Below are 27,636 nucleotides of genomic sequence, written 5' to 3'. Positions count from 1 at the left end.
GAACAATACGCGCACATTGTCCCTTTACCTGCTCTCGGCTCTGGCGCTAGCTCTATTGTTCCACTCACCTGACTACCGTACCTTTTTTTCATTCACTTGTTTCCTTTTACTACCTGGGTTCGCCGCACCTCTGAGTTTTTCGAAATTCATTTGTGGCATTACACTTGAAATTTACCACGTGTTTTACGGTGGAGAAAAAAACATCGTGAGGAAACCTGCTCAAACCTGCGAAGCAATTCAATGGTGTGTGTGAAGTTCCAAATCAATTTAATCATCAAACTTTCCCCTGCCAATTTCGTAACTTTAAGGAATGGCATAAATCTAACCTAACCTAAACCTATCTTTTAGCAATATAATATATACTGAGCGGCAAAAAAATCTGGTCCTCAAATATATGCAATAATAGGTAATTTTGTATGTGGAGTGGGCCAAATCTTGTGCCGCTGAGTATATTAAGATGGAAATTATGAAGTTCGTAAAGTTTGTGGTCGTCAGCTTCACATTAATGCTTTTCATTGGTACTTTATCAAACAAATCGTTATCTTATATTGTTAAAGCACATACATACATACTTACTTTATATTTTGAGTTATACCTACACTTAATGATTTATTTAATTACTCCTCTCTTATTCGTCATACGATACCAGTCTTAAAAATACTGGTTTAAACTTGTACTATAAGCCATCAGCGTCTTTATAACGCACGTTGAAACTTTTAAAATTCTCATCTAAGACATCTCCAAATGCAGGTTTGAACTTGAAGGATCTAAGTGCATACACAGTGAATGATTCATGGTTTCCCTTTTACCAAACCACCCACCGTGCACCGTCTTCTATTGTTAAAATTTAATTACTTCGTTTCTATTGACCATGCGCCGCCTTTCTCAAAAAAATGCTGGTTTGTAAAGGTCCGATCCTCTCCTTTGTTCACCGGCATCCTTTGTGTGTACCCACCTCGGAAATATGCTATGCACAAGTCTAAACTTGCAGGATTTCATTGCGTATAAAAAGAAGTTTAAACCATTCCGCTTCATATCGTCTCAAAGAATTCATACGACAAGATCTCCGTCCAAGCGAGTCGTCGCGTAGTGTAAAAAGTTCAGTGTTTGGTTGATATACCTAGCAGTGTTTCGTTGGTCGAAGCGAGTCGTCGCGAAGTGTAAAAAGTTCAGTGTTTGGTTGATATACCTAGCAGTGTTTCGTTGCTGATATGGATGTAAGTAAGCTCTTGTTTTCATTGTATTTGGACCTGTTTGTTTTAATTTTTGTTTGATTGATAATTTTTTACTATGTATCTCTGTGTTTCCTTAGGTACCATCTAACTCAACTTTGTAGCATTGTTTAAAATATCGTTTTTTTTCATTGTTATAGCTGACTGAAGAAAACACATTTAAGCACTATTATTATCCAGAGAATCACGATGAACTCAGCGATGACGGCGAAGGAACATTAGCTTTCAAAGTAAAGAGGGCAATCGCCAAGAACAAAAGACCTAATAACAGTATTCACGGATTCTTTGAAAAGCGCAAGAAAAAGAAGGTTCCCAAAAACTCTTCAACTGTTAGTCAAGCCACTGCAGATGGTGTTGCTTTTATCAAAGCAAACCAAGACGAATCAGCTTACGCATCACACCTCATTAAAATCGAGGTGTATGATATAGACAAGATTAAGAACATTCCCCCGACAGAACAATGGAAACATGCCGAAGTCCGTGTTAAATATTACGCCCACTCCGAAGAAGATGAACACGTTCAAGTGGTATCGTATGACGAATAAGAGAGGAGTAATTAAATAAATCATTAAGTGTAGGTATAACTCAAAATATAAAGTAAGTATGTATGTATGTGCTTTAACAATATAAGATAACGATTTGTGTGAAAAGCATTAATGTGAAGCCGACGCCCACAAACTTTACGAACTTCATAATTTCCATCTTAATAGTTTACTATTTCTCATATACTCAGCGGCACAAAATTTGGCCCACTCCACATACAAAATTACCTATTATTGCATATATTTGAGGACCAGATTTTTTTGCCGCTCAGTATATATTATATTGCTAAAAGATAGGTTTAGGTTAGGTTAGATTTATGCCATTCCTTAAAGTTACGAAATTGGCAGGGGAAAGTTTGATGATTAAATTGATTTGGAACTTCACACACACCGTTGAATTGCTTCGCAGGTTTGAGCAGGTTTCCTCACGATGTTTTTTCTCCACCGTAAAACACGTGGTAAATTTCAAATGTAATGCCACAAATGAATTTCGAAAAACTCAGAGGTGCGGCGAACCCAGGTAGTAAAAGGAAACAAGTGAATGAAAAAAAGGTACGGTAGTCAGGTGAGTGGAACAATAGAGCTAGCGCCAGAGCCGAGAGCAGGTAAAGGGACAATTTGCGCGTATTGTTCGCGCGGCTTGTATTGTTCGCGGGTCGAACCTTTTATGATTAGGTGCTTCGGAGTTGCTATTGTCCCAGAAGTGAAGTACATATGTACAGGAAGGAGTGGGCGGAGCGTTCTCAGACCTCGTCCAATCGCTCCAAGTGGGGTTTTTTTTTTTTAGGATTGGACCCGCCCCAAAATCGCCATTTTGGACCAAAAAAATTTAGATCTGGAACCGTTTTATCCCTCACTACTATCATCAGCAGCATCATCAGCCTATAGCAGTCCACTGCTGGACATAGGACTCCCCCAATGAGCGCCATTGCGCCCTGTCCTCGGCTGGACGCGTCCAGCTTCTACCACCAGCCTTTCGCAGATCGTCACTCCACCTGGCTAGAGGGCAACCTACACTAAGTTAAAGTTTACATACATTTACAATTAAGATAAAATCAAACTACTATTTGAAATAACGACATTTAAAATGGCAGAGGTCAGAGTTATTCATGAAGGCCTCCGGGAGGTGACACCGCAAAGGTGGCAGTCTTGTATAGGCCACGTCATAAAAGTAGAAGATGAGATGTGCAAACTGGACAGATTAATTACTGGAGTTATGGATAAATTTGTTATTCATGTAACAGAATCAGACTCCGACATTACTAATAGTAATTCGGTCATTAGTGGTGGAAATAAGGAGTTTGAATAAAGAAAAAACTGTTAAAAAAATATTTCATTTAACCTTTTCAAATTCCTTTCCTGTGCTTTATTATGAGGCCTCTTATATCTTGCATAGAGCATTTGTCTCGTATTATGTATGTATGTAAGTGCTAGACTAACTAGAGCGCTGTTTTAAGAGTTCCGCACTCAATGGATAAAACCTATTACTAAGAATCAGTTGTCCGTCTGTAATTAGGCTGTATCTCATAACATAAACCATGGCAGTTGAAATTTTCACAGATAATGTATTCTGTTGCGGCCATAACAACAAATACGAAAAAAACGGAATAAAATAAATATTCAGGACTACACTGTGGTAGAACAACGCAACCTTATCCTGTTTATGTTCCTTAGACCATATTTTAAAAAACTGGGTATCTTGACATTACCATCCCTCTTCGTTTACGAATCAGCTGTGTTTGTCAAAACAAACCCAACACTATTCAGAACAGTTTCTGAGGTCTTGAATAGAAACTCTAGGTATGGCCAAAATCTCCACGGTGTATATGCCAAGACAGCGCTAATGCGGAAAAGCATATTCTGCCTAGCAAGCAAGTTATATAATAAGATCCCGAGTCATATAAAAGCCTTACAAGTTCAACAATTTAAAAATGAGTTATGTAAGTTATTCATTGACAATTGTTGCTATTCAATTCATGATTTCTTGACATGTAAAATAGTATAATGACATTTTCTTTTGATGAGTGACTTATTAAGCTATAATTTAATCCTGTTTTATTAATTAAAATTTGTTATTCAATTTAAGTATTTTTCATAATTTTTTAGGTTCTTATGACTTATAAGAGTAACAATTATTCTAATTTCAATTTAATAATTATTTTTTTCTTGTAGTTTATCTTATATTTTGTTATTTTAATCTCTCTTTTATTTTAAATTATTTTTGTACGCCAATTGGCAAAACATGGTGAGACGATAATATTTTCTTTTACCACTGTATACAGTTATACCTATGTTTAACAAATAAAATACTTTGACTTTGACTTTGACTTTAGAATAAAATTGTCTCAATGTTAGTTGAGAGTTGAAAATAAGTAAACTTACTTAGTAATTTTTTTTTCATAAAATCCTTATTTAATAACAATACAAGGAATCTTATAAAAAAAGGTTATTATTATCCCCCTCAATGGCGGCCTTAAGGCTTGGGCCAATGTCAGTTAAATTAAAGATAAATATATTCTTCTTCACGTTGTACGGTGATTGTAGTTTTTGCAACTTAATAGTAAAATTCCAGAAACCACGCGGAGACAACTTGCGCATTAAAAAATGTCAGACACGAGAGCAATATAGAATTTTGTGATCACTGTTAAAAAAGGTTGGCGGAACCTGAAAAGTTTATTTGACAGTGACAGAAGTGACATTGACAGATTTGATAGTGACATATCTGTCGTAGATTTTTTGGTCTTGAATTCCAGTTTTTAGTATACCTGCGCGCCACCCCTTAAGGCGACCCCTGCATAATATTGATCGTCTAATATCAGAGGAAGTTATGATTAAAGTACTGTAATAGAAGATCCTTGCTTGATTATTTTATCGTAATAAAGTATTTCTTCAATTATTCCGTAATTTTAATACGGCGCAACACGCCACGAAGATCAAAACTGCCCGGGCTTAGCGTCCTTTACCTTGAGGTACGTTCGAAAAAAAAAACCTAACGTCTGTCACTCACTGACTGTCAATGTCATTCACTTCGTTATTAAACACACAACACACGCAAATCGTAATCAAATCACTCTAAATGGTTTATAAAACTCTAATCAACGTGAATATTAGTAATTAAACAAACAGCAAGCAAATGACAATCCAGAAGAAAATGTTACCATCAACACAACATGGCTTTAAGTGATAACAGAACTCAAAAATGATATTGCGAAAACCTAGCTCGCTTGAAGGAGTTTTATATTATTGGCCTATAAAAGCCTTAAGATGTGGTATGCAGCAGTAATTAGGTTTATTAGGAGAAGACTCGTTTTGGGTATTATATTTGCGTCGTCCCTCACTTATTGTATCGTCAGTTTCTTAAGAGAGGTTAGTTGTATTGAAATTTTGTAACATTACTATTAAATTTGTATTACGTACGCGTGCCATTGTAACTGAGTCTCTATAATAACCATAGAAAAGTTACAAATAATAAATAACCAAATAATAATAAATAAAAATTAAATGACTCTTAAATGTTTGAATGTAAAAGTGCCATGCTAAATTCGGTGCATACTTTTTTCTAGGGTGGAAGCAGAAACATGGTATATCAGGACATAATGATAGAAAGAAAACCCTTCGTCTGGAGAACATTGCAAGAGCACAATGATACAAATGACAACATAAGTTGTAGGAACTCTGTGCAGGGCAAACTTATGATAGTTGATGATAGAGGTAGTAAATTAATTATCAAAAAGCACCTTTTAAAGTAAAAATAATCTTTTGACTGTGATATTTTCCATATAAAGAACCCCTTCATTAGATATTCAGGGCTGTCTTTAACCTATAGGGACCCTGAAGTCTATATTCCGAAAGTAAATTTTTGTAGTCACTAGAGGGCCCTAAGGTTGCGAAAGGTAAGGGGGGTTTAAGGTTGCGGGTGAGCAAATAAATTATTTTAGTTCATTGAATTACTAGCTAGAGGGCCCATCGTTTGTGGGTCCCTACATTGTGCCCAGAGTGCCCAAAGTGCCCAGTGGGAAAGAGATTTCTGCAAATAATGATTTTAATGCTTAGTACATACACACAGGCTTTGGAAATTTGGTATGTAAATGCAAATAACTGCATCTGAACCAGCTGAACTCAGCTTGCAACCTGTGGGCCAGTTGTAGCCCACCAACATTCTGTCAAGTGGCCTTTCTAATTCAATAAATCGACTGTGACAACATACAGTATCGACACACAACACAAAGTATGTTATTTATAGGAGGCCAATTTTAAGTTTTATACAATTAATTTGCTTACGAATGGCACAATTAAAAAAAAAAAACGAAAATATTTGCAGATTCGGTACTGTATGTTGCAGCAGTCGAAATATGTAAATAGATATGCAACTGAAAAACAAATAAAATATTTCAACAAATTTAGAACCTATTTTTTAAGTCAATTAAAGAAATATATGTCACTTTCTGTCCATAGTTAAATGACATCTCATGCCTTATTTATGGAAAAAAAAAACATTGAATTTAAAACAATTTACTTCTGTAGACACAAGGAAGGTGGGATGATGATATCAGACAAGTCGTAGGAATATCATGGAGTAGAGTGGCTATAGAAAGATGAGAATGGAGAAGATTGGAGGAGGCCTTTGCCACCTGGCAATCGGACATGCAAAAAATAAGCAAACGAGAAATCTATGAATAAAAGAGAAGGAAAGAAGTGATGAAATACATTTATACATGCTGTCTGATTAAAGGCTTATAATAATAATAATAACTTCTGTAGAAGTTTACCTCAATATAGAAATTACGGCAATCCAATCAAACCTTTTACTCTATTTAATTTCAGGGTATGTGTGCAGGAGGAACCATATGAATAGAAATGGCTGCTGTGATCCTGACGCTGACTCAACGCAAAGATATGGCTGTGAGACCTGCAAAGAGAACCACTGCTGCATAATATATGAGTACTGTGTCTCATGTTGCTTGGACCCTGGCAAGGTAATTGACTTGTGTTCACCATCATTATTTGCAACATGTCCAATGATGAATAAAGACCCACTCTTCAGACTCAATGAACAATTAATTAGCCACCTGCTTCCCCCAGTTATCACTCTTATGGTGCCTTCAGTCTATCTTTTACCTTTCTCCCCTTACAGTGATCTATTCTTTAATAGATGTGCTGTGCCTTGCCTTACCACTAGTCATTTGTTATTACCTCACACTAAATTTGATTATTTTTCAACCAACGAAAAAAACAAGGAGTTTCTAAAGTCGACGTGTATATATTTTTTAACCGACTTTAAAATAGGAGGAGGTTCTATGTTCCAATGTTTGTATTTTTTTATTTTATTTTATGTATATTCACCAATTACTCAGTCAATTGTGAACCGATTTTCAAAATTCTTTTTTTTATTCCAAAGATTACTCTTCTGGTCTATCATCAAATTTTATAGGCACACCTATGGCGATTTTGGCATTTTTAGCATTAAGATGAGCGTTTAATTTCAAAAGTATCATTTGGTAAATGGGACCTGATGAAGAAGACCGTAGATGACCAATGGAACTCGTCCAAGCTGAGTAACGCTTGCTCGTCTATAAACGATCATGATTAATATAAAACTATTGTGAGACTCACTCATATTAAATGATATTATTACGGATAACTCACGTCTTAAACCGAGTTTAGGTCGACATGTTTCGGGCTATTTCGTAGCCCTTCCTCTCAGGAGCACGCGACTCGGCGGCTGCCGCAACACGCACACTGTGTGTCAACAAACATGGCATTACATTTATTTGTCACATACAATTTATATAGCTGGTAAAAAGCCCTTTAAGAAATAAATTAATGTAAAACTAATCTATTCCGTTTCCAGAGAGACATGTTGGAGCTTGTGCTGTCAAAACTTTCGGCAGAAGAGAATGTTTTATTCAGATCCCTGACCGATGACTATGAATTGTGCTTAACAAAATGTCGTACAAGTTCGCACAGCGTTCAACACGAAAACTCTTACAAGGACCCAACACATAAACACTGCTTTGGGGATGAACCACCCGGTACAAAGTCACCTGGCTAACGAAAGCCTAATATTATTGTTGTTTTGTTATTTAAAATAGACATAATATTATTACTGTTATAACTTATAAGTTTACCCAGTGGCAAAGTAAGGCAAATTTGGTATGGTGCAAGTAAACCTTGTGAGACATTTGACATTACATTGCAGCGCTTGAATGATCAGATTGTAGCTTGTTAGCGCTATGGCGCTGCTATGTAATAATAGTACGATACGATCCTTCCTGCGTTGTGTCAAATAGGCATAAAATAGGTTCTAAAACACAAACTGAATGTATTTAAACAGCCTATATGTAAATACTAGCTGTTGCCCGCGACTTTGCCGCGAAGGCATTCAAGAAGATCTATTAACTTCGTCTGCAATCAATATGATGTCGTACGTTGTGCTTCAAAAATGTTGTGACCTTTTTTTAAGCCAAGCTCTGACATTGTAAATATTTCTGGGGAGTGTATTTCCAACGCGGGCAAAGTCACTGATTAAGACTTGTCTTAAATAATGACTAGGTAGTCATATAGTGCATATTTTATGCATAATAACCGAATATTCTATATCATTTGCCGACAATTCGCCGCCTATAAATGTGTTCGAATAGTCGAATTACCCGACCAGTCCGTACATCTCTAATTTACATCGATACTATCGATGATTCCGAGACCAATGTCGAAGTTGAAGACTTGTATGATTTAAATTTTAAATCATAAAATTAGTAATGAAATGACCGTGATAGTCTAAAACATTGTGTTCTATGATTTATTTTGTTAGCCGTTGTTCAAAAGCTTCGGCGCGCGGTATTCAGAATCGATATGCCAATTAATTATATCCTTTTTATCCTTGCCAAAGTGGGACTGTGAGCTAGTTTCAACTTAATCTAAACTATAGCATTTAAGATTTACGTCCAGAAATTAAACCATCTGTCCAATGAACTTAAATACGGTAATTGACACCTTTTGTCCGCTGGCGAACGCAAAGCGTCACATTTAATTTTTTGACGATAGTCTTTTTTTTATCCGATTTACGACAGAGTAAGAGTCAATCAACTTTTTAGTGCAGTTGGTTGCCATGGTAACGTCTCCCGGGTCACTTCATAAACTTATGATTTTATGGGGTAGGTACTAAAAGTTAGGATTTGTGACAGTTTTAAGGCAATTCCTTATGGCTCACCTCCTAAGCATGCTTTTAGTATAATGTGCAAAACAATTTTCTAAGCATGCTATCAGTGATGTCTCCTGAGTTACGGGGACAGAATAACAACACTAAAAAGTTGATTGACCCTTAAACATTATTTCAAGGTGCAACTTTAATAAAAAAAAACATTTGTTTTAGTCCTGAAAACCTTATTATTATACAAGTAGGTAACTGTAACATTTGGTGTTTATTTCCTTACTACTATGGAGAAACTTCTTTTGACAGCTCATTAAAAGTACGTCAATTGATTGATGGTGTCAAATATATAATAATAATAATATAGCCTTTCTGTTCCGAACTGGTAGTTTTCTATTTTTGTCATAAAATAGTGTCAAATACCCTATTTTAATTTGATATTTAGTGAGATAAGTTTTATATAATATTCACGACAAAAACCTAACAGACACAAATGATGCAATGCAAGCTTATTTGGTTGCACCTATAATCTATCTAATTACGACACTTGGCTACAGAAGTGAACTTTTCTGAAATTAGCCTCAAACTGCATTCGGCGCAAGTTTCCGCGCGATTGCCTCTCGTTGACAGATTGAACCGTTGGTCAATCAACCTTTTAGCAGCGGCGGCCTTACCCATTGCGGGGCTCCGGGCGGCAGGTCTTTACGAGGCCCTTTTGTCCTTCGTGAAAAGTATAATGTGATGCGAAAATTTAGTTGAGACCCCAGTAAGCGATTGCCCTGTTTGCCGCCCCCTCAGGCCGCCGCTTGTCGTTAAAATTATGATTTTATGGGGTACAAATCCAGTAAAAGTTAAGAGTTGTTCATGGCTCACTCATCTCCTAAGCATGCTAATAGTATAATTAATACATTTCAAACATTTTTCTAATAAAGTTATTAAGTGTATCACTGATGTATCCTGAGTTGCGGGACAGAATAACATGAGTACTTTAAATACTTAGTTGATTTTGACGGACCCAAATTTATTTGTTACGAATTGTATTGAATTTTCCATGAAATAAAAAAATATAAATTTTTATACTAATTTTTGATCGCCATTTAACAGGTTTTAATGGAAGCACAATTTTACTTAATTTATTTTAATCGCTTGAAGTCTACTTATATTTATGTAAAATTAGTAAGTTATTTTAATGTACAGTCGACTACAAAGAGATCGATACAGCTAAAGTTACAGAAATATGTATGTTGTGCTTTGTAGTCAACAGAAGAGGACACCAAATAAATCACCGTAGTAAATATAAATATATAATATCACTACTTTGAAAAAATCTCGTATCTAAAATCAATATGTCAACAAAATTTAACCTTGATATAATGTTCATAAAGTTCACTCAGTAAAATTATCTATTTTGAGGTAGAGTTTTTTTAAAGTAGTGACAAATTTGAAATGCTCTACCTAAATATTAATAATAAATATTTAGATGATTATTTATAGCTACCTTATTAGGTATTGTCAGAATAACTAGGTAAAGTTGATTTTAACCAACCTAAAAAAGGAGAATTCAGAGTTCTCGATTGTTTTTACCATGTTTGTAACTTTAGAACTCCATGAATGTTCCATTTTATGTAATCGTTTTACATTTTATCAAAATCAGTTCAGTAATTATGTTCAATTACACCAGAGGTAGCTACACTATTTGTACTGTAAATAATTGATAAACAGTTTTATAATAAGTTATTGTAAGATTAAATGATATTAACTTGTTAATCAGAGCTTGTATTACTTACCTATTTTATACTAACATTGCCAACTTATAAGCAATAAGGTATATATGTTATGGACCAAGTGATTAATAATAACAAGCTATACCGGGCCAAGTGATAATTATTGTAAATTTCATTATTTATCACATTGTTCGGTCATTATGAATATTGCTACATGATCGTTGGGCAATTTGTTTAGGTAGGTACAACTGATATTTGGGTAGGTAACTGAAATCTGATTCATTCAATCGGAAAGTTAGGTGCGACGACGAGTACGCCGAGGAGGAGCGTAGTGTCTAAGACGCGATCCAGACGGAGCTTTTTGAGTGCGAGGGCACTCGCGCGTAGACAGTCACGCGTTCCCGAGCTACTAGAACTACATACACCCCGCCCAGATGCCCTCGCGCGCTTCCACAGCGAGAGCATCTGGACGGGGTGTATGTAGTTCTAGTAGCTCGGGAACGCGCGATTGCCCTCGCGCGCAAAATGCTCCGTCTAGACAGGGTATAATCTGACACAGTCAGCGTTTATATCCCGACCACGCTAAGAGCCTATGTCCAGATGGGGCATTCTGCGTGCGAGGGCACTCGCGCGTATAGACACTCGCGCGTTCCCGCGGTACTAGAGCTAAGACCTTTTGTATTGACTGTGTTCTGGCAATACAAATATTTGTATTTTGTACATACACCCCGTCCAGATGCGCGATGGAAGCGAGCGAAGAGTGCCCTCGCGCGCAAACCGCTCCGACTAGATAGGCTCTATGTTCTGACCTCTCTGGAATGCGATATCCCGCCCGCTTCCCAGCTCACCTTCCCGCGATCGCCCTGTCGCATCTTGGTCGCCGATACCCGTCTTACGAATTTTGGTCTCCTATTTCTTGAATTTTAAATTTTTGAACTGTTCAAGACGCGAGGTACAAACTTAGCGTGGTCGAGTAGTAGCTAGGTACATTAGTCTCGCTCGTGATTTTAGCCGCGGTCGTCGCAATATGGCTGAAACGTGGGGATGAATAAATAAACATGTAAACAACAGACCTATTTTTTGGAACATGGTAAAAGTTAAATGTTTTCAGAAGGCTTGATCTTCAAATTTCCGTAAGAACTACTACTACAGCATACTATATATACTATAGCATCCCTATGCTCCCCTGAGCGATTTTTGAAATGAAATCTTTCGAATTACCAGGGTTGATTCTAGAGGATGGGGAGCAAACCTGCAATGGGCGCCCGCCTCGAGCAGTAAAACAGCGTGGGCTGCTAAGCCAGGGCACCCAATTTTAATTTTACCCCAGTTCGAAAAATTCGCATTTCCGACTAGTTGACGAAATTAAATTAATTTGACCTGTAATTTTCAACCTACTCTGATCGAATTTAAAATTCAGAACTATTTTTCACCATATTCGAATTTTTATTTTTAAAAAACGCTACCCTGATACATTTTACGTGCGAATTCAATTTGACGCTGTTGTGCTAGGTACTACTTAGTGTTAAACTATTAAAGACTACCCAAATAAAAAGCCTACTGTACTTTTATTATCGCAGTGAGTGAATAACATCTACAAGTTATTCTGTTTTACTTACTTAGGTACATAGACTCAACAACGCCTGTTACAAATGGCATAGCAAGTCTAGACTGAGTCGCAAAATGAGGGCTATCGCGTATGAATTCGCCACTAGAGGCGCTAGTCTAGCGTGAGGTCTCCGAAATGTCAAATCTCATAGTTTTTGGGTGAGCTACGCGGGTTTATTTATAACTAGATGAAAACCCGGCTTCGCTCGGGTAAAATGTAGACTCATAATGATAATTATATTATACGGTACGAAATTATTAATATAGATTAGAATAATTAATTATGGCAAATATGCGTTCCGGGGCAATGAATGTCTGTGTTTTGAGACAGTTTTGTCTTTCGGAAACCTTTGTCCTCCCTTTTTTCCGAACAAAACGGGGACTATGCAACACTGTGGCATGCTCGATATATTAATTATGGTACGGTTTTAAGGTGTATTAAATATGATAAAAAATAGCCAAGTGCGAGTCGGACTGACGCGTAGAGTACCTATAAAGAGTTCCGTACAGTATACTCATAATATGTATCATCATCATCATCATCCCAGCCTATATACGTCCCACTGATGGGCACAGGCCTCCTCTCAGAACAAGAGGGCTTGGGCCGTAGTTCCCACGCGGGCCCAGTGCGGATTGGGCACTTCACACGCACCATTGAATTGTTTCGCAGGTTTGTGCAGGTTTCCTCACGATGTTTTCCTTCACCGCAAAGCTCGTGGTAAATTTCAAATGTAATTTCGAAAAACTCAGAGGTGCGAGCCGGGGTTTGAACCCACGACCCTCTGCTTGAGAGGCGATAGGTCAAACCACTAGGCCACCACGGCTCATGATATGTATAATTTATACATATTACAGTATATAACATAACGAACAGCGGATGCTTATTATTAGGGTCTCGTTGCCACCTTTTGTACGAATCGCATACACTTCGCGGCGATCGCGGCACACCTGAAAATATACGCGGCACAGCTATGCCCAATATTTTTCTTAAAGACTTAGTTAAGAGGTTTTTTGTTCAAATTCGAAGAAATTACTTAGTTCACACGAGGTTCAAGCAAAATGCGTCAAGCAAGCTTCTAAAATAAGATAGTTTCTTCAAAACCGGCCAAGTGCGAGTAGACTCGCGCACGAAGGGTTCCGTACCATTATCTAATCTATACAACATTACACATTAGCAAAAAAAACACGTTTGTTGTATGGGAGCCCCCCTCAAATATTTATTTTATTCTGTTTTTAGTATTTGTTGTTATGGCGACAACAGAATACAATCTGTGAAAATTTCAACTGTCTAGCTATAACGGTTCAAGAGATACAGCCTGGTGACAGATGGACGGACGGACAGCGCAGTCATAGTAATAGGGTCCCGTTTTTACCCTTTGGGCACGGAACCCTAAAATGAATTAGATAGTTTATTTGGTATTAAATGTTGAATAGACGTTTTAAACTTTCAAATTTTACCACAACTGTTCAAAGGCTATTATAACTAAATGTAACTAAGTATTATCTATTTCACATTGTAGCACCTATTCCGTTTGAGAAACAGTGTCCGTGCGCGCATAATATATTATGATCGCACTAGCCTGAGATCCCGCCGTAAAATTCAGCATCTAAATTATTTTTGTATTTTTTTATGGTATAGGGGGCAAACGGGCAGACGGATCGCCTGACGGTAAGCGGTTACCGTCGCCCATGGACACCTGCAACACCAGAAGAGTCACAAGTGCGTGCCTTTAAGGTAGGAGTACGCTCCTACATTCGCTTTTCATTTTATGAAAATGTGTATAACTTAGTAGGTAAATGAAAGACTACATGCGGCATTGAATTTGCAGGGTTACCTGGGAAAAATCGTGCTACAAGGTACCTGTGTTTTACTAGCTTATATTTTTTTAAGATTTCATTTAACGTATACCCTGTCAGGACAATTATAATGTATTAACTAATTTGTTGAATTTTTATTCGTATTATATATTTTTTAACAAAAAAGTTGTGGTCGCGCATTAACTGGGCTTGAAACTAACTAATTTTGTATCGTGTTAAAAATTTCACACTATTTATATAATTATTTTGATAGGTAGGTACAGTCAAAGAAACTGAATGACCTACCAGGGTGGAACCTTTATGCTACTGATGTCGTATTGACATTCCATACGTCTGCAAAAATATCATACTGAAATTGATTATGAAAAGGTCTAAAAGGCTGTACTTTAACTTTAGAAATGCGCTAATTTGTTTGAAAGGTAAATTAAGTGACATACTTAGTCAGATTGTCACCACTCTGTCTGCCGCAACCTTAGTAGTTACCTTACAAATCTTGCAATGCGTAATTTATCATTTAAGTTTCACAGAATATTAGGTACAGCAGGATCTCACAATATACACGTCATATGAATAATTAGAAATTACTAAACAATTCAACTCAACAAATTATTAAAAACAAGTGCACGTTCAATAAAAACTACTTAATCATCAAATTCCCATAAAGATAGCGCGGATTAACTTCAGATATCAATACAATCGAAGGTTTTATCTAGCAGTTATGCATCACTAATTTGTTGAGATCTTGCTCAAACTAGTGCGATAGTGGCGACTGGCCTACGCTTGCCTCAGTTTGATTGCTGCGGCTCGCGGCGCCTGACGTTATAGCACAATGGTTAGGTGAGATCTAATACCACCTTTATCTGTTTTATTTTTGTGTGTTCGCAATTGTGTATTGTGATCGGGATTGAATCGAAATGTTTTTTAACGTTTACGATTATTTTCAATGATTTTTCCGGTAATATGTAGAGTTAAGGTAGACGTTTGTTGGATTTTAGGTTTGCGTTTGTCATTGCAAATGCAGTTAAATCTTTAATGCTAATAGTAAACCTATTTGAATGTTTAAACTGTTGGAAATGTGTTAGAAATCGCGCAATAAAGATAGTCGTCATTGTATTTTATATAGGTGCGAGTTAACTAGAAGAAGATAAACCAAAGATACCCAAACTTTCCCCAAGAAACCCAAAGTTATAGGCAGACCCTAATTTTCTCAATTAAAGCAAAAATCAATTTCAAATTTACCTTTTTTTCTTACTTTGACCTTTGACCTCTTACTACTTGTCCACTAAGGGTTCAAATAGACCACTTTGAGTAATTTATCCATCATGAGTCGAAGAAACATTTTTTTTTTATTTTAGTACAATTTTGACACTATTCTGCATAATAAAAAATTTTTTGAAAATTCTTAAAGAAAACAAATGTTTGTTAATGAGATTTAAGAAATTAATTACCTAAACATTGTTATAATTGCAACACCCTTACTGGGTTGTACTTCTGTAACATGTATGAACTGTGCAATTTCATTAAATAAATAAATAATAAATATAACACGCAAATTAAGCATTACATTAGGTACTTAATTAAAATTAAAAATATTGTTACTTCATTTTAACAGTAATTTTAAAGTATTTCAAATGTAAATTCCATCAAAATGGCTTTAAATAAATAAATTCAAATTCAAATGATTTATTCAGTAAATAGGCCGCAATGGGCACTTTTACACGTCATTTTTTGAAACTACCAGCGCTTCCGGAAAGACCATCATTGCCAAGAAGAATGCGCCGCAAGAAACTTGGCAGAAAGTAATTTTTTCATAATAATAAAATTACAAATAAAATACTTAAAAACTATATTATACAATTAAAGAACTGTCTGTCCGTCCGCGGCTTTGCTCAGGGACTATCAATGCTAGAAAGCTGTAATTTTGCACGAATATATATGTAAACTATGCCGATAAAATGGTACAATAAAAAATTCAAAATCTATTTTTTTAGAGTACCTCCCATAGACGTAAAGAGGGGGTATTTTTTTTCTCATCCAATACATTTGTAGCTTTGCGGTAGGCGTTTGCAAAACCTGCGAAACAATTTGAGGGGTGAAGCAACGACGCGGTGGAGGCGAATGCGGGGCGCCTCGCGTCTGTCACGCCCGTTGACGGCCTTATTCTAGGTTAATTGAAACAATACGATCGTAGGTATAGGTAAAAAAAAACCGGCCAAGAGCGTGTCGGACACGCCCAAAATAGGGTTCCGTAGCCATTACGAAATAATTAAATAATATTTTTCTAAAGATTTCGTATTTTATACGGAATCTTCCAAGTTTAGGTATATTTTATACCTTAGGCTGCTATTTAAGAGTAAGGTGCTGTTTCACCACCCATTGATTAGTGTTAACTGACGGTTAAGTGTGATACCGTCTCTATCTGTTTTGTTCGAATAGACGGAGACGGCATCACATTTAACCGTCAGTTAACACTAATCAATGGATGATAAAACAGCCCCTTAAACTACTAATAATTCTCAAGCAAACTTAGCCGTTATAGTTTTCCTTGTAAATTTGATATATTTACTACGATTCTGAATTTTTCCAAATTTTTCCACCCAACAGTTTAGATTTTAGAGGGGGGGGGGACTTTAAAGTTGCATATTTCGCAAACAGATCACTGAATAGAAAAATTGTCTTAGCAACCCCCCAATGATTTTATAAGACCTATCCAACGATACCCAACAATATAGGGTTCGTCGAAAACAAATCACCCCTACTTCGTCTATGGGTGATACCCTAAAAAAAATTTTACTTTTTTATTGTACCACTGTCGGCGTGACTGATATGTATATTCATGTAAATTACAGCTTTCTAGTACTAACGGTCACTGAGCTTACCCGCGGACAGACATAGCGAAACTATAAGTGTTCCTAGTTGACTACGGAACCCTAAAAAGTTGCCCAAAATCACTGCCAGGTGGTAAGGTGCCAAGAAGGCTGGCAGCATTACCACGCTGTATGGCAATGCTTATTCTTTGTGCTAAGAAAAAGCCAGCCCTCTGGTCACCCGAAGCCGCAATTAATTTGGACGACAGAATTAGTATAATTTCGATTAAACAACGATGCAATAGCATAGGTCATCTGTATTGACTCGTTAGCATATTTGAGTGAACAATTTGCAGTGTGAATTTTGTGATTTTTGAATTCTGATATCTCATGATGAACCATGAATACTTAGATAGTCTACTCGTTGTGATAATCATATCAGTATCGTCGTCAGCCTGTTATTTATTCTATTGTCATTTTTGTAGAACTTATATATCTTTGTTTGTTTACGTGACAATTGCTAAAATAACCGTTTTGCATGCTGGTACGTTGTTTACATAATAGTTATTGTTTATGACCTAAGGCAGGTGCTGAAATGGAAATATAAAGGCATTCCTGATTGATTCAAGCTTACTTTGCGGAGGTCCGTATAAATGAACTATGTACGATTTTTACACCTTATCAAAGAAAGGTAAAAATATCAATATGTAAAAGGAGAGAGACAGTCTTAATATATGTATTGTTTTAGAGACAGCCTTTTGTGGTGTCAGATACCCTAATTTTACGATGGGATCTTAGGCTATTATGACAATTCCCCCAATGAAAAAATGATGAAATAATTCAAAGGATTATTCTTCATAGTCTTGTTGTCTATTATGTGTGTAATGTAACTTTTTGCCAATCGTCTCTAACGGTTTATAATCAGAAATTATTATAATATGAATGTCACAAAAGTAATCTATAACAGTTAGTTGGAAATATTAAATTAATGACATTCTTATCACTATTCCGTTTAAAAGAATCAAGATAAAGTTTTACGATTACAACTATTTGAATATTTAAAGTCAGTAGACTAAAAATGCGCGTAATTTCTTTACTCCTTTTATTGGCGACATATATATATTTATCAAGTCTTTACAACTACGTGTCTAAAGCACTTAGGAAGCATGCTATCTAAATCTTTGGCAAGACTACTCAAATACACTTACAGGATCCAATTATATCTGAGCTTACATTAATTATGTTTGTGAAACTAATTACAATGTGTATGTAAATAACTGAGACGTGCTGTTTAGGAATGACTTTGCTAGACGTAAGCCTTTTCTATAGCGTTGGCTGTATGTTGCATCTCTAGTGCATTTATTACGTCGATTTGGTATTCTTAATGCAGCTACGCAGTCCACTAGGCCTAGCATTATAGTGTTCGCGCATAGACAAAATTAGTGTTGGTTCTACTCCTTGGTTCACTCCTACATAATGAATACACATTACACAAAACATTGAAACATTTAATATTCTGTAAATTTTTTCGTCAAGTAGAGAAAATTCTGTTTCAGACTTGATTTTTCGTTCCTTACTACTACTATCGTTCCTTATAATTAACCTCTTAACGCAAACTGCGGATCCGATTTAGATGAAATTTAAAACGGAGAGTGTTTGAGACATTTCAATGTTAAATTATGTAATTGGTAGCATAAAATAAATAATAGCATGCAATCGACATGGCGATTTACAAATCTTATCTCAACAAGTCTTACAATGGTCTTACAGTATTAAGAAGTGTATTACGGTTACGACGGAGGATTAAAAATAACAATGAAATAAAACGACTAAGTATTAAACTTTATTCTAACTAGCTGTTGCCCGCGCCTCCATCCACGTAGAATTCGTTTATCGCTATCCCACTATGCAAATCTCCGGGATAAAAACTATCTGTATACCGAATTTCATCTAAATCGGCTCAGCGGTTTAGACGTGAAGAGGTAACAAACAATCAAACAGACTTACAAACTTTCGCATTTATAAAATTGGTGGGATTTCAATTAACTATTTATTTCAAAACACAATTTAATTGTTTTAACTAATATTAAAGAGACCTGTACCACTACCATGAGTTTACAGTGACCGTACTTCGATAGTGACGGCGTAAATTATTTGTAGAGGCTCAGTGCCCTTAGTGTAATTTTCGGTTACAAAATACGTCACGATCGCGTACGCGTAAGTTAAAATCTCAATTTGTATGGAAACGCGAACATCGCAACGTTCCGCTAGAGGCGCTCTTCGTGTTTCCATATAAATTGAGATTTTAACGCGAACGCGATCGAGACGTATTTTGTAACCGAAAAATTACACTAAGGGCACTGTACGACTCTTCATACACATAATTGACGCCGTCGCTATAGAGTACGGTCACTGTAAACTCATGGTAGTGGTAAGTACTGTACAACTCTCCATACAAATAATTTACGCCGTCGCTATCGAGTACGATCACTGTAATGTAAACTCATGGTAGTGGTACTGTAAAACTCTCCATACAAATAATTTACGCCGTCGCTATCGAGTACGGTCACTGCAATGTAAATTCATGGTAGTGGTACTGTAGCTTTCGAGACACACGCACGTTTTACGAATAGAATAGCGCAAGTAAAAAACCCACGTACGTAACATTGAAGTGATGTGCATAGGCAGGAGCAATGCTTGTTCAAGAGCGGTTTTCGACGATAAAAATCACTGACATGGCATGTTGCGTTACACTGCCATGTTTGATCAATATCTTATGGACTTATTGCCAAGTGGCCCCGTAATGTTTTGACGACCAGATGGCCTAATGGTTAGAGAACCTGACTACGAAGCTTGAGGTCCCGGGTTCGATTCCCGCGTCGGGGCAGATATTTGTATGAAAAATACGAATGTTTGTTCTCGGTCTGTGTTTAATATGTATTTAAGTATGTATCTATCCATATAAATTTATGTTGCTTAGTACCCATAACACAAGCTTTGCTAAGCTTACTTTGGGACTCATTGTGAATTGGCCGTGTAATGTAACGTAACGTCCACGGTAATTCTCGTTACTTGTGATGTAGGTGCGAGTAGGTATGTACTCTTGATATGGTTATGTTATGCAAGATAGAGAGGTAATTGGCATCCAAAACTCAAATTTTCTTATTCCGGTCGCAACAACTAGGCCCGCAATAATAGGTTAAGGTTGCATTTCCATCAAAGACGTGCAAGGACGCATTACGAATGTGTTTGTCAAGAACCGATATGAACGCTTCTTTTACCTATCCTCGCTCAGCGCAGCTCTTAATGGTAACAAACAGCGAAGCGAGGTTTTTAAAAGGGGGGGTTATATGTTTGACCACTATGTGTGTCAATGCGTCTGTCTGTCTGCCTGTGTGTCTGTCTGTGGCACTGTAGCTGTTAAACGGGTGAAACGATTCGAATGCGGTTTTTTTATTTGAAAGCAGGTTTTCTAGCGATGGTTCTTATAAATCGGTTCAGCCGTTTTTGAGATATTGAACTTTGAAGTGACAATGTCTGGGCATTTCCAACTTTTTGTTGGATAGATTATACCGGGTATGGCCTGTAATATGAGCAAATAATTAAAACATAGATCATACTCGTCAAAATGAACAACATTAGTTCAGCGACTCTTAAAAATAATTCGTTTTGTAATTTTTATTACACTTTAAAGTTTATTCGAAGAAGCAATGTAAAGCAAAATGCTTGATGTTTGTAGCGTGACAGGCGACGTCAGATGTGTTCTAGGATGGCGAGAGATGGAGAACTGGAAAAATCGTGCGAGTGGCTTTACATTGCGGGGCGGTAAAGCGACTGAGCATGAAGTGGATAATCGAGCGCCGCTATGTAACTTGCACGAGTTTTCTTGCAAGTGGCTTCAAGCTTATCACAGATCTTAATTCCATCTTTATTAGTTTTAATCTTTTTTTGCTGATGGAAGATGATGCTATTTGTAGTGTTACATGTGGTGTCGGGTTAGAATTACACCTCCCCATTTCTTCCGTGGATGTCGTAAGAGGCGACTGAGGATATAGGTTTAGGTATACCGTAGGCGACAGGCTAGCAACCTGTCACTGTTGCACCGTTTTTGTCAAAATTTAAGATCTAAAATTGCTGAAAGTGGCTCCGAAGCGGTAACGTTTCGTGTGCTCTATGCCTACCCCATTTGGGAATACAGGCGTGATGTTTGTGTGTATATGTGTATAATAGGTATTTTTGGTCCCGCAAAATCACAATAGACAGACAATTGACCCTGATTTACTATGCGTAGGTTTTGGCGAGCATTTTAATTAGTTTCATGTCAATTTAGATCAAGGTTACATGTTAATTTGACCGGAATGATGTAAACAAACCCCAACTCATTAAACTTACTCGCCAAACCGTGAACTATCGACTTACTGTTGCATAAATTACAGCTTTTATTCTGACACGTTGATTTTTACTCTTAGCTTTTGTACAGGATGCTTTAATATAATTAAAGATACATTACAACGCATAAAACAGCGACCAAAAAATCCCTGCTTCATTAAGGTATTCTCGACTGTGAATTTATTAAAATTGATCGATGCGATTGAGTGAGTACACTACATCTGTCTGTCTAACATCTGGTAGCATGGTGACGGTTGCGTTGCTCTGACTGAAGGCGAGCTCTGGTTGAGTTCGAAACGCGTCAGTGTAGTGTGGTGGTGGTGGTGATATATGGGTTTGTGTAATTTGTGTGTGTTCTTACAGTGTGGAGGTGGAGGAACTGGATGAACGCACATTTCTTACATAAACGTTACAAGTATCTAGCAAAAAAGTATAAGTAAGTACATGAAACAAAAAACTTATTAATTGTGAACCTCCTCTTCTCGACTGTCCCGTATAATTCCAATTTTACAGATAAAAATATACATAAATAGAAAAAGGTAGCCTAAATTTTGTACGGAAATTTGCGAAAAAGCGACGAGAGGAAAGTAGGGATGGTGAAGGGGCGGTTCGGGAGCAAAATATTGCGTCTCGCGACAAAATAGTAAAACAAAATAAATAAAGTGAGTTTCTTGCCGGATTCCTCTCAACAGAGGTTTTTTCGAACCGGTGGTAGATTTTTTTTTGACATTCATAAGTGCTTGTTATAGCTTAAATTGAATAAAGATATTTTGACTTTGACTTTGACTTTGAAAGCACGCGAAAGAATGGCTACTGTCAAAAGCTCTCACCTGAGAACTCCTCGCCTGCTGTGGGGCGGGATCTTAGGGCGTTGGTAACGGGCACCGTTGGCTCGAAGTCTTCAGCTCCTCCGGAATCACTGTCAACTTAGCCTTTAGATCAGAGCAGGGGTGCAAGGAGTCTTCAGCAGCAGCACTGACTGAGCTTACGTTAAATTTAAATTACAGTCGAAGGAAAGCTGGTAAATTCTTAGTTGATAATAAAAAAAAAATAAAAAAAGACGAGAGAAAAGAAAATTAGAGAATTTTTATGTGTAATACAAACTTAACATAGAACTTAAGATAGACCATAATCTGGAGAGGGCCATAGTTATGAAAAAGTTTCCGTGAGATATCGATAGCCTCATTTTATACAGACAAAGTTGCGGGCAGCGCCTGGTATTAATTAAAGCTTTCCTTTTGTGGCTACACAGCTAACTTCAGACAATATTTGTACATTATATTTAAATAAAATAAATAAATAAAAAACATTTATTGCCACAACATAATTACCACATAGTTACATGCTTAGTTGAGTTGAGTATGAAAATTTTACATCATTTCATGGATTTACCAGATGGGCTCTGTAACAGGAGCAAAACATTAAGCATTATAGTTTAAAGTTATTGGACAAGCAATGTATTGCGAAATCCGTCATTTTGTTACGTGATCGGCCAACCGGCCATTTAATTTGTTCGAAATAGACAATAACGATAAAATTACTTAATTTTTGAAATTTGCAGAACTAAAGTAGTTTCATTTGAGTAACTGAACCTGTGTTTTAATTTTTTGCTCCCGTTACAGGGGGTATACGTATGCACCACAGACAAAAAGATACAGACTCTATATGTACCTAAGAAACAAACCTATTTACACCCTAGACATTTGCATTGCAACCATTTAATTTGACAGCAAAAAATAAACATCTTGCTTCTTCCGTCACAAATTATAATATAAATCAGCTGATTGTAAATTTTAGTCATTGTTACCCCTTGAGTAAAATTTCAAACGTAATGCAGTTAAAAATTCTGAGCAGTTGACCTGAAAGAACTTCCGAAACCATACTTGAGGAGAGGGGTAAGTAATTGCAAGAGTTAGCGAAGTCACAAGTCTGTTTTAAAATTTGCCAACAATTATATTACATATAAACAGGGATACTATGAAATATCATTGTTTGCCAACCATTTTTCACTCTTTTGTTGGTATATCAGATTGAGCTGAGCTTTACTTTACGTAAGTTCGGAGACCAAGTATGTGATAATCTGATACTTAGTGAAATTCTGGTAGTTTGGATGGATCGCCGTAGCACGAAGGAACACTTCCACAGTTAATGGACTGGAAACTTCAATTATAATGTTTAATATAGTAAGTTAAAATAATAATCTGGATTTTAATTAACTTACGATGTTTGTACCTACACGTCATTTGCGTTCAAATATTGCAAGTCGAATTTGACCCACTTTCAATGATCGAAAGGACTTGAAAGAAGCGAATTTGGAGTTTCGATGACAATGCAAGTAATCGACAAAAAGTAGGTACTGCAGCAAAAAAATATGTATTTTTTATCGAAATTTTGTATCTAATCTAATACTTTCAAACAAGCAATTCTTGTATATTTATTTATTTCGAAGGCATCGTAAGCACTTTTAATAATGCTGATTTGAATCAAAATTGCTATGTGGGGGTTTTACATCGACTAAACTTGCTGTTATCTCTGCAAAAACGCAGGTTTTCCAGTTTATCTAAACAAACATTTTTAATTTACAAAAATAAAACAATAAATGGCAAATGTTATGGCTCTATCTAACATAAACAAATTTTATTATTATTAAACATAAGCCCTTTCCTGTAGGTGGACAATGACTAACTAACTGAGTCAAGTTGAATTAAATTACGAGCGTCATGGGTTGTCCCTATTTTGGTTATTTGAACATATTTACCCGAGGAAATCGGAAAAAAACCGGTTGATTGAAGTATCTAATAATAATAGGAATATAAATGTTATCGTGTGTTCCTTTCAGCATCAACGTCGCCACTTTCTGCTATTAATTGCGCACGTATTTTTATGTTTTCATGAGTTTTAATTAAATTACGGCAATCGCAATCTCAATCAAAATCTCAATCTTTGCAATCAATAATCCAATATTTGATTTTTTCTACAAACTGAGTTGAGGAAACAAATATTATGGCTTTCTTCCGGCCGTATCTTCTACGTTTGTTATGAAATTTCATTTCATTTTCCATTTATTTCCATAACAATTTAGATTGTATCGGATACTCGTATCAATAAAAGCTATGACCACAGACCAGGGATCTCTATGACGCACGTTAATAAAACATCAGCAAGTTGAATATTATTCACGCTTTATTAAGTCATGACAATGTAACCTACCTACATAATTTGTTATAAGAACTAAGACAGATAAATCAATATTGAACAAAAACAATAGTATGTTTGTTTAAATTAAAACTTTCAAGTCTACACGTCACGCCATGCTAAAAAGTGTCACACGGCGTAACTTCACGTGGAACTTTAACTCGCTATCCTATCTTATATATCCTACGAGTACTTATATTCTAAATGCGAAAGTTTGTGAGTGAGTGAGTGAGTGATTGAGTACTCCTTAGTAGTAGTTTGTTACTCCTTCACGCTGAAACAGCTGGACAGATTTGGATCGAATTTGGTATGTAGATAGCTGGACATCTGGAATAAAACATAGGCTACTTTTTATTCCGATATTCCCACGGGATAGGGATAAAATCTCGAAATAACAACCGCTGGACTTAGTCATGAAATTTGACAATTGTTTTGAATGTAACGTCAATGAAAATCACGATTTAATTTTCGGGAATTCCCACGGGAACTTTTAAAAATCCCGAAATTTGAATTCAGTTGCTAGATCTATTGATTTACGTGTGCGAAGCCGCGGGTAAACACTAGTATCTTCATATTTTTTGTTTAATTGACAAAAGAACTTACACTTATACTTACACTTACTTATACTTGTACAACTATATCTGTCATTTACTGTAACCTGAATTCCACACACAATAAACGATTATTATGATTATTAAAGAAAACATACGGTCCAATACTTTCTGATGATCTAACTGACAGACTAATTTTATTTAAAGAAATTACCCCCCGTTTCACCATCCATTGATTAAATTTATTTGACGGATAAATGTTATGCCGTCTCTGTTTGTTTTGTTGGAATAGACGGAAACGGCATTGACATTTATCCGTCAAATAAAATTAATCAATGGGTGGTGAAACAGCCCCTTAATACGTGTAGAGTAAGTTCCCTCGTTTTTACTCAATAAAACTCAGATTATTTAAATTAACAGTCCTCGATTCAAAAATAATCGTAGCCACGTCTTACCAGTTAACATTTTTCTTTGGGGAAATTATAAGCCAAATTATTGTTTTCATCCATTATACTTGCCTTTTTCGGCTTTGAAGCCATATACTGGGACCAAAATTACCAAAAATTATAATATGGACCACTTAGTCATAATATGGACTATTTAGATGTAACCTCCATGAAAGAATGACTGTGACAAGACACACTACTACATAATATTTTACTTCCATCATGAGACGTATGCGCAAGGAAATCCCACCAGTTGACAAATACTTAGGATTTAAATCCTGAATAATTGAAATAATATTAACACCGCACCTAAGTAAGCTCATGAGTTATTGAGAATAAAAAGACATTTAGTCAGTTAACGAAGCCAGTGTCTCAGCGGTCGGTCGCCGGAAGACTTGTTTTTGTGAAGTAACAAGGTTTTGTGCCAGGGATTTTAAGTTCGTGTAGTTAAATAGTGTTAGGTGCCATATCGATAAGCTGCAATGACTAAAATAATCCTCAAAAATCAAAGCAGGTAAATAAAAGTCAACTTTTTTATGTACTTAATCCTAATTATAAAAGTTTAGTTGGTACATTTGTGGGTGTATGTGTGTACCTATCATACAAATTGAGGCTTGGTTGCTTATGAGATATAACCGGTCTTTCCCTCAATAAGATGATTCGCAAACTTTAGTTTCTTCATAGGCAGGTACAGAATATGTTTGGTCAATCCACAGCTGTATTTTAAAGGTAGGTAAGGCATAGGTACCTGAGATGTAGGGTGTGATTACCTAACACTAACAATAAGCATTTAAACCCTGAATGAAGAATAAAAAAATGTGATGTGTGATTTAGAATCGTTGAAGTATCTTAATGCACCTTAATGTTTTTCTGCGTTTAAAATCTTAATTCTGTGTTCACATATCACGTCACGACACGATATATGTACTTATGTAAGTACTTACTGATAAAAATTTCACGAAAAATTTAAAAATGAATTGCATTTGTACAAAGATATTTATAACGCAGTATTTTTAATTTCCGTTAACTTTAAGGGAACATTCAACAGGATAAATTAAGTAATTTCTACACGACACTGCGGCCTAATTTAACTCTTACTATTGAAGAGATAATCGAGAATTATGATAGTATAAATTATGCGTTGTAAAACAGCGTAATATTCTTCATTTATGACGTTTTTTAAAGTTCGTAACGGAAATGTTTTAATTCATGAATGTGAATAGGTATAATATTTACTCAAGAAAGTTAATAAATGAGTTTTTAGCAAAACAGCTCGTATATAAGTAGGACAGGGTGTGTCATGTTCTTTGCAATTGTCAATGTTTGTAAATGTTTGTTCGGTTTGGCCAAAAAGGTTATAATATTAAGGTGGAGGTACCTAAATTACTGTCAATGAACTGAGCAAATCAAGAAAAATACGGTGTACACATATCTACAGGTATTTCTGTGTATTTCTTTAGAAACTATGTAACAGTACCTATGGAGAGATGAGCTAATCGGGGATATCACCGCTTAGCTCGCCGCTCTCGATTGTACACTATGCAGTACCCTTAGTGTAAGTTTTCGGTTACAAAATACGTCTCGATCGCGATCGCAAACGTTCTACTAAGGGCGCTGTTCGTGTTTCCATACAAATTGAGATTTTAACGCGAACGCGATCGAGACGTATTTTGTAACCGAAAACTTACACTAAGGGCACAGAGATTTTAACAAATTCCATGGAACCGGTTGCACGCTCATGACATGTGTGGCACGTGTGGCACCATATTGAGTATGACATTGTGAAGGCTTGGCACTTTCTACAATCTAACTAGTTATTGTAGGTTTCATGATGAAGATCGTATAATACGTACTTAACTACAACAAGTATGCACAGTTTTATGCAAAACGCGGCTTTTTACCCGAGAAGCTATTCAAGATGAGCCGTAGGCGAGGGTTGACAGTTCAGTCGAGGGTAAAGTAGTTTTATGAACAATTTGTACAGTCAACGTCATAAATAAGTGATCACTTTTGTACCTTGTCATTTTAACGGCATGTTTAAAAGCCATTTATTTATGACGTTGACTGTAGACTCTACTTACACTCTGATTTTCACTTCAATTACGAGAAAACTAAACTGCAACAGTAAAAATAAATGTTTATTAACGCTAGGCAGTACCTAAATTTATTTTTAT

At 36.2% G+C, this 27,636-nt stretch overlaps 3 protein-coding genes across 4 annotated transcripts in view; all 3 read left to right on the top strand.

The window, feature by feature from the left end:
- Positions 1-1,002: 1,002 nt before the first annotated feature.
- LOC141437412 (uncharacterized) lies at positions 1,003-2,536 on the top strand. The gene is made up of 2 exons (XM_074100761.1): positions 1,003-1,217; positions 1,373-2,536. Exons 1-2 carry the CDS (start codon positions 1,212-1,214, stop codon positions 1,775-1,777), a joined length of 411 nt encoding a protein of 136 aa, XP_073956862.1. The 5' UTR covers positions 1,003-1,211; the 3' UTR covers positions 1,778-2,536.
- Positions 2,537-4,800: 2,264 nt separating this feature from the next.
- Positions 4,801-9,306, top strand: LOC141437411 (SREBP regulating gene protein-like). Its single transcript, XM_074100760.1, has 4 exons — positions 4,801-5,140; positions 5,338-5,485; positions 6,599-6,750; positions 7,626-9,306. Exons 1-4 carry the CDS (start codon positions 5,039-5,041, stop codon positions 7,824-7,826), a joined length of 603 nt encoding a protein of 200 aa, XP_073956861.1. The 5' UTR covers positions 4,801-5,038; the 3' UTR covers positions 7,827-9,306.
- Positions 9,307-14,847: 5,541 nt separating this feature from the next.
- Positions 14,848-27,636, top strand: part of LOC141437410 (glutathione hydrolase 1 proenzyme-like) — a 28,484-nt gene continuing 15,695 nt past the window's right edge. Inside the window, exon 1 of one of the 2 annotated variants that reach the window (XM_074100759.1) lies at positions 14,848-14,911. In XM_074100759.1, coding sequence (XP_073956860.1) covers positions 14,904-14,911 — 8 coding nt within the window. In that variant the 5' untranslated portion in view covers positions 14,848-14,903. Of the gene's footprint in view, positions 14,912-25,817; positions 25,977-27,636 lie in introns of those variants that run through there. The other variant, XM_074100758.1, reaches the window with a different exon arrangement.

This window comes from Choristoneura fumiferana, chromosome 17 (assembly GCF_025370935.1).
Source record: "Choristoneura fumiferana chromosome 17, NRCan_CFum_1, whole genome shotgun sequence".
Taxonomy (NCBI): domain Eukaryota; kingdom Metazoa; phylum Arthropoda; class Insecta; order Lepidoptera; family Tortricidae; genus Choristoneura; species Choristoneura fumiferana.
Note: the sequence above shows the minus strand (reverse complement) of the source record. Positions and strands in the feature narration are given on the sequence as shown.

Excerpts from the sequence above, each read along its gene's own strand:
- LOC141437411 (XM_074100760.1), top strand. The coding sequence starts at position 5,039 with ATGTGGTATGCAGCAGTAATTAGGTTTATTAGGAGAAGACTCGTTTTG. Across the intron at positions 5,141-5,337 it reads TCGTCAGTTTCTTAAGAGAG|GGTGGAAGCAGAAACATGGT; the intron begins GTTAGTTGTATT and ends ACTTTTTTCTAG. Across the intron at positions 5,486-6,598 it reads TATGATAGTTGATGATAGAG|GGTATGTGTGCAGGAGGAAC; the intron begins GTAGTAAATTAA and ends ATTTAATTTCAG.